Source organism: Astatotilapia calliptera, chromosome 7, assembly GCF_964374335.1.
Source record: "Astatotilapia calliptera chromosome 7, fAstCal68.1, whole genome shotgun sequence".
NCBI lineage: Eukaryota > Metazoa > Chordata > Actinopteri > Cichliformes > Cichlidae > Astatotilapia > Astatotilapia calliptera.
In genome coordinates, this window is record NC_137428.1 from 24,529,731 (window position 1) to 24,537,611 (window position 7,881).

General features: G+C 39.9%; 1 protein-coding gene across 1 annotated transcript; it reads left to right on the top strand.

The window, feature by feature from the left end:
- Positions 1-1,211: 1,211 nt before the first annotated feature.
- On the top strand, positions 1,212-5,858 carry oaz1b (ornithine decarboxylase antizyme 1b). The gene is given in 6 exon segments (XM_026173799.2): positions 1,212-1,409; positions 3,783-3,834; positions 3,836-3,922; positions 4,026-4,198; positions 4,568-4,653; positions 4,778-5,858. Coding segments are annotated over 6 exon segments (654 nt in total). The 5' UTR covers positions 1,212-1,284; the 3' UTR covers positions 4,909-5,858.
- The last annotated feature ends 2,023 nt before the right edge of the window (positions 5,859-7,881 follow it).

A 7,881-nucleotide genomic window follows, 5' to 3' on the forward strand; every position in this document is an offset into this window, starting at 1 on the left:
AGAAGATTCACAAACACAATTTATTTTTTTCATCTGAAAAGATACACTTGATTATGCTGTCTCACCTACTACTACTACTACTACCACTACAACATCAGTGGGGTCTTCTCCATGCAGCTTACAATGAACTTTTTTTTTATTTCAACCTATAACAATTATCATTGAACTAAAACGAAATTTTAGAATGTTGTCGCCACCTGGTGGACAGAGGGAGCGTCGCACAAAGTCACTGAATGCCATTCTTGCCATCATGTGATTGCTATACCACAGAATGTGTTCATTTTCCAATGAAAATTGACTCTTTTTGTTATATTAACTTAGATGTAATTTTCATAGATCTGATTAAACTTAGATAAAAAAATGCTGTAAACCAAACCACCTAACATCTATCTAAATCTAGCAAGAAACGTATAAGCACAAGTTTAAAGGTGGTATTTTTCATGTACGAGTTCAGATACCATATAGGCCTCATATACAGTCCTTTGTTCTAAGTTTTTCTCTCTAGGTGCCTCCGGGCCCAGTAAACACAGCCCCCCCCCCCCTCTACTGGTGTGTGCTAGCATAAAACAAGCTAAAGAATATAAACAGAAGAAATCGCAGTTTTAAATAAATGTTTCTATGCTTTGAGGAGACATTGTCATAGATCACATTTACTATTTTCCAGTCACATATCAGGGAGAGTCAGTTTTCTCAGATATTGCTAAATGTGAGATTTTACATTAGCACCCTAAAATATCTTTTCCGTTAGCATTTTTAACACGGTTAGCATTAGCTTAGTAATGTAAAGTTAGCTCTAAATAGGCATAGCTGTTTTAATGCGTTTTCCTCTTTCACAGTAATAGTCCCCGTTAATATTTTTAATTTGAAATTAATAAAATATACAGAGAATAAGGTAAATTTATGACATATAGTTATTAAGACAAATCATTGATGTATTGCTAGAATACTAAATTCTTGTTATATTAAAAATAATCTGTTTCGACTTTCTCATTGTTGCGGGCAGCAATGTAATCTTAGTCCAGATCAGTTTAGTTTATTTTGTAAATAAGAAGAACATGTGATAAAGTGTTTTTCCAAATGCTAAAAGAAAAATATCGTGTAAATAATGTGTTGCATAAGACGCAACGTCCTCACAACTCTTTTGAAAATAGGAAGTGGTGTTTTGTGTCGTTTTGTGTCGCTTGATTTTCTTTTTTTTAACCAGCTCTCAGCTCCGTGAACGTTCACTACCGAGTGGAGCGCAGCAGAGAGCAGTCAGCCCGTCGTGTCTCTACCCGAGGCCGGATGGTAAAATCCAACCTCCAGCGGATCCTAAACAGTCATTGCTTTGCTCGCGAGAAAGAAGGAAAAACGCAGCCTCTTACTATCATGGCGAATTTGAGTAGCGGTATTTGTGACATGATTGGGAAGTAAGTACCATCACCTCGCCTAAGCTAACGGCTAATCGCGATGTGGGGGGAGGGGTGGCTAAGCTAGCGGCCCACCAGAAAAGCGGAAGTAAATAGCATTTAAGTAGAACGCAGTATCATCAAATACCCTTTAGGTCACACTTTTTTGTCTGTTGTGTTTTTAATATTCTTTTAAAAACTCTTATATTGAAAGTACGTAGGCTTGTTGTGTGACCCCGAGAAGCAGTTTAACCAGCATTAGTTAACGTTAGCCGCAGACGTCGTTGAACTTGAGTTGCGTCACTGCAGTTAGCAAGTAGGCAGCATTTAACAGTTAATCGCTTTGTCAAAGAAAGTAAAAAGAAAACACGCAATTTAATACATCATGTTGTGAAATACGTGCCGACAACGTAAACTGATATCCTTCTTGAATGAAGCAGATCTTTATACGGCAGCTGTCGTGTGACATTGTTAATGCTTAAAACTCGCCTCATCGGGCTGTGCGCATTGAAACAGGGAAACAACGCTAGTCCCGCTGTTCCCGTAAACATTTGGTGGCCCCAGATAAATAAAGGACGGAAGCGAGAGGTATGATACCACTAGACTGATTTTAAAAAGGTGAACACGTTTTGCTGACTTTGCCATCGTGAGCTGACTCGGTAAATTATTACGCAACTGCCATTTTACTGAAGGTGACGTGAGAAGATTACTGTACACAATGATGGACGTACCATTATAAATGCGCACACGTATAACACTGTAACCGAAGAGGACGCTCAATACTAAAGACTTTTTGGGGTGGTTTTTATCATTTGGTGTCAAATTTCTAAATGACAGACAAAATATAGGATAGAAGTTCTATTAAGTAGTCATTAGAGTATTAATTTATGTCACAGCTACTGTACGTACTACTGAAATATCTCTGAAATATTTAAAATTCTTATTAAATCGTTCCTTTTTGTCTAATCACTCTCAATTTGAGATTGTTCTTTTACTTTTTTTTTTTTTTTTAAAGTAAAATAAAGAGTCAGAATTTCCTTAGTTTTTCTTCAGTTCCTGCTCCTTAATTGTGTGGATGTGATGCTACTTTTGTATTCACACTAAGCAGAGTAGAGTGTGAATAAAGCAGTGCTTTATCTAACATCAGATTTAAGTTTAGCCACAAGGTCAGGAGGTCAGCCCTCTGCTCCTCTAGTCTTACATGTTGAAGTGTCCTTGGGCAAGAGCCCGAACACCAGTTTCCCATGGTGCCTGTATTGTAGTGTGAGCTAGACAAAGATGCTTGTTATAGGAAAGCCCTTACTGTGTTCAAAGTTGGTAGAAAAGTGCTATTTAATTGGGGGGAACAAATAATAAGGAGCAGATGATTTAATCAATATTGTGAAAAGTAATCAGGCTCAGCTTACTAGTGATCACTAAGTTATTGTATTGATAGGCAGTCATGTTACACAATCATCTATAACAAAAGGCCTACTTTGATCAATGCTTTGTTCTCAAAGAAGTTTGACCTGTCAGTGTAACACACCACAAGATGGTGTTAATCTATGAGTTTGCATCACAGCACGTAAAGGTTTAGTTTGTGGATTTGGCCGTTTGACTGTATTAAGCTGTTAATTTAAACTAGGTGAATTAACCACACTCGAACTGGAGCTTGAGAGTACAAATCCACGTTTGCACTTTTAAAAGCAAACGCTTGTGGCTGTTTGCCTCCCACTTCATCCTTCTGCTTTGGTGTGCTGGCTCCTTTAGATGCTTTGTAAACATAGTGCCATTGTTGTGGGAACTGAAACTGTAAATTATTTAAAAGACCAGACCTGCTGGTGTTTGTTTGTAGCCTTTGCTAGTTTAGTTTGTCAAAACCTTTTTGGTAAGCATAATTTCTAATCTTGTGTTTGTTTTTAAGATAATTAAACTTCACAATATTTAAAAAAAAAAAAAAAATCAGCATATCAGTGTGATCAAACACTGTAAGAACAAGAACTTCCTTTGAGATGAGTGTGCCCAGTGCAACAGTGGTTTGGGTTATCTGTATCCTAGGGTGTTAAGGTGTAGACACAGCAGCTGCTTCACAGTTCAAACAAAACAGTTGCACGTGACCCATCGGGGTTTTGTTGGCTCCGCTGTGTCCCATAAACATCCTCTATAATTCATTGGTAGGAATAAGAGCCTGCAGGTAGTTTTCAGTAGCGCACAATGTGAAATGCTTCACAAAATCCTCAAAAAGAAAAAATTCCAGGAAATGAATTTCTGCTCCTCTTCTTTGAACACACAGGCCGAGTATGTGTTTTTCTGCAGTCCTGTGACATGTATGTGCCTGTACTTGCACGAAAGATCCCTCACAAAGTAAGGGTGCAGTTTGTGTGACTACATTTTCTTTGTCTGCTCTGCCTGCAGCCTTTCCCTGCACTGTAGTAGTACCCGCGGCCCGGGGCCTCTGTGGTGCTCCTGATGCCCCTCTCCCACCCCTGAAGATCCCAGGTGGGCGAGGGAATGGCACACGGGATCACACTCCTTCAGCTCGACTGCTCTACTCAGTAAGTTGGAAGAAATGCCACTTTGTGCAGTGTTTTCAGGGGTTAATATAACAATGTGATGTCACAGACTGCTGTTTTCACGTGTGGTGTTTCTAAATTCCAGGATCGAAAGTTGACTGTAACGGAGGAACCGCCAGGGAACGGTCGCCCTGGGATACTCCACTTCCAAAGTCGTCCTACCGTTACCAAGACAATACAGTGGGATGCTGTCCTAAGCAGCAGTGCACTCTACGTGGAGATACCTCTGGACCCTCTTCCTGATGGCAGCAAGGAGAGGTGAGGCCTGATTAGCAGCAATATGCAGAAAATACCTGCAGATCTCCAGGTTGGCAGATGTGAGGTGCCTCATGAGCAGTCACAAGCAATTAAAGTTAGAATAATTGGTGTGTGCATTTTATGATTATGATTGGACCCTGGCGCCTTTGCACGCTTTAAACTTTGATCTGTTGTAAAATCACATTTTTGCTGACCATGAAACATAGCAGGCGAAACCAAAAGCACAGCGTATACAGAAATCAGGAAAACTCATCTAATCCTCTGAGGATAAGCTCCAGATTCAGTGAGAAAGTCAATTGTGGTTGAGCGTGCTTCTTGCAGGCTTGTTTTCCATTTTCTAAGCTAAGCTGCCCTATTTTCTCCCTGCAGTTTCGCAGCTCTCTTGGAGTATGCTGAAGAACATCTGAAAGTCGTTAGCGTGTTTGTCTGCTTTTACAAGAACAGAGATGATCGTGGTATGTGCCAACAGCGTTTTTTCTTTTTCTTCACCTATTTGACTCTGTGTCCACCCTGTAAGACAATGTTAATTTGGACTTATGTATTTTCAATCATTTTAATGTGTCCACCTTCTCATTCCAGCTAAACTGGTGCGTACCTTCAGTTTCCTGGGCTTTGAGATTGTGAAACCAGGCCATGCCCTCGTCCCACCTCGACCCGACGTTTTCTTCATGGCCTACAACTTTGACAGGGACTCCTCAGACGAGGAGTAGCCCGCCGGACAACCTCCCCTGCTTACGTCTTTTGTTTTCCTTACTATTGTATGGTTTCCCCCATTCAGTCGCAGCTTACTCACATACTGTCTGTGTTAAACCCTGGGCTGTAGCTCTGTATGCAAGTACTCACCTCCCCATGCTTTTTGTGTTTAAGGGAATAAATTGTAAGCTGTGTGTCTTCTGTTTTCAGCATCTATCCTTTGAGGGGTTTTTTTGTTTTATGTTTTTTCATAGTGTTTTCCATTTAGTCGTTTTAAAAGGAGGGATTTTCTTTTTTGACTTAATGCAGTTGTCATGGCTTTTAGGTTAAAGTCTTTATTTCCTTTCACAATTGAGTTGGAGCAGTCTTTTGTTGAATGTACAACAAAAAAAGTCATCAGGTTTACACTCGGGTACTCCAGCTTTCTTTTGATTGGCTAAAAAAAAAAATACATTAAACTTCTCCCCATATCTCTATGTCCACCCCCCCTCTCTGAATTGATTTGAAAAAAAAAACACCTTTCAGCAGGACCAGTTTCATTTTGCAGCACCAATATCCTTCTGGTAATATTGTGGATTTGGAAACTTTTAAGCCACACTCCTGATAATTGGTACTTTAGAGCTGGATAATGAATCCATTTCAAGTAGAAGTGGAGCGAAAAAAGATGAAAGCTACTGCATGTGTCTGATGTAAGTGCTTCAGTTTCAAGTTAAACATCTTGTGGAGCATATTGGTACAAAACGCAAAAAGGAAAGTGAATAATCCAAAGTGCTTTTGCTTCTTTCTGCCATGTAGATCTGACAATATTGTGAAAGTTTGTTTTTGAAGGATGTAATGTTTGGATTTTTCTTTTTCTCAGATAAGCATTCCTTTTTAACTACTTTATTTTCATGATAGTATTGAATTTGTTGTTCACCTGCATAGTGGTACCTGTTGTGCTTCTGTGATAATAAAACAACAAAACTGATCATTGGCCTTTGTATTTGTTTATCCAATGCTTTTAAATTCAGCTGTGGTGTCTTGAGTTTTTAGCAGCTGTATTTTGTAGGTAATTTTTATGCCAAATATGATTGTGGGAGATGCTTTAATGTTTCTGTACATTTTAAATATCATATACCTTTGTTTGACCTAGTCATGTTAAAACTAGGCTACATCATAATGCAATTTGTGCTGCTCGCACAAATATATATGCAGCGATGAAGACATTGAGACTGTGAAATACACTTGTACCACCAGGAGGCTCCACGGCACTCGATGTGATTTTTAGCCCGTTAGATGGCTCCACAGATCAGCCAGGTTTTCCTTACAATTTTGTAGAACGGCCTTCAAGTAGTTTGCGTTTCATAAGTTGGGTTTCTATTATGTATCCGATTTTAATGTGCGTAAGTTTCCTATGACTATTATACTGAATTGTGTATTTCTTCTGTAACCCTGTAATGATGCACTTTCCGTCTGAGTTTTAATCTTAGTCAACAGTAATTTTAAAGTTTAGCAATTGCACGTGTGAGACGTGCAGTTGCTAAACCCTTCTGAAGGTTACGTCCTTATCGCCTTTATTTCCGTCACACCTTCATTTCAGTAAGATGGTGTGATGAACTTGGGTTGACTCACACGTGTGTACTCTGTACTGTTACCTTGCAGAGGAACCATTTGCATGTTAATAAGTGTTCACAGTGTGTGGTTTACTAAAATTAGCTTCAAGGCCATGGACTCCCATGGTACACCCACAGGTGATTGCACTGCTCTTGATTAACATTATCATACCTGTAATCTCAGGTTTGTGGTCTGTAATGTATTTTATTGTTGGATATTTCACTTGAATTCTCTTTTATTTGTGTGACTCTACTTGGAGTGCAAAAACAGGACCCTGCAGGCCTACCATTGTTTTTCTGAATGCATGTATAAAAGGTATGGATAAAAAAAAAAAAACTTATCATTTATGACCCTTAGTCGTGAACGAGACAAACTAATGGAATTTGTAAATGTTTGCATTTACAAATCCTTTCAGTACTATAGAATAAAATTTCTACAAAGGTGTAATCTGTTTTTAAATGGCAAATTGTAAAATATATACTGCTAAAAAATTAAAAACGTTTTAGTCAGAGTACAGCATCAAGTCAATTAAACTTGTAGGATATTGATCTGGTCTGCTGGTTCTTAATCAGATTCAGCCGCTTTAGGGTTAATGAAGTTAACAACAGGTGCACTAAAGGGCTAACAATGAGACAACCTCCAAAACAGGAATCATTTTAAAGGTGGAAGCTACTCACACTCTTCACCTTTTGTTTTTTTCCCCACATATTTTGCATTTGACTAGGGTCAGTATCACTACTGGTGGCATGAGGTGATACCAGGACCCTACAGATGTTGCACATAGTCGCACTCCTCCAGGATGGCACAATAACATGTGCAGATTGGCAGAAGGTTTGCTGTCTCCCAGCACAGTCTCAAGATCATGGAGCAGATTCCAGGAATCAGCCAGTTACTCTAAAAGAGCTAGATGGGGCTGTAGAAGGCCCTGAACCCATCAGCAGTACTGCTATCTGCCCCTTTATCCAAGGAACAACAGGACAAGCAAAGCCAGAGCCCCATAAAATGACCTCCAGCACACAACTGGTGTGAAACAGACTTCACGATGTCCTCTAGTGGGCCCTGTGTTCACTGCCCGGCACCGCGGAGTCTGATTGGGATTTGCCATAGAATACCAGAATTGGCAGTTCCATCACTGGTGCCATGTGCTTTTCACTGATGAGTGCAGGTTCACCCTGAGCACGTGTGATAAGTGTGAACGTGTCTGCAGAAGTTGTGGAAAACGTTAACGTTACCCACTGCCAGTCCCTGCCAGTGCATTGTGTCCTGGGTTCCTCCTGATGCACGACAATGACCGCTCTCATGTGGTGAGATTATGCAGGCAGTTCCCAGAGGATAAAAGAACAGATACCATTGACTGGCCCCCCCACACTCACCTGACCTAAACCCAACAGAACACA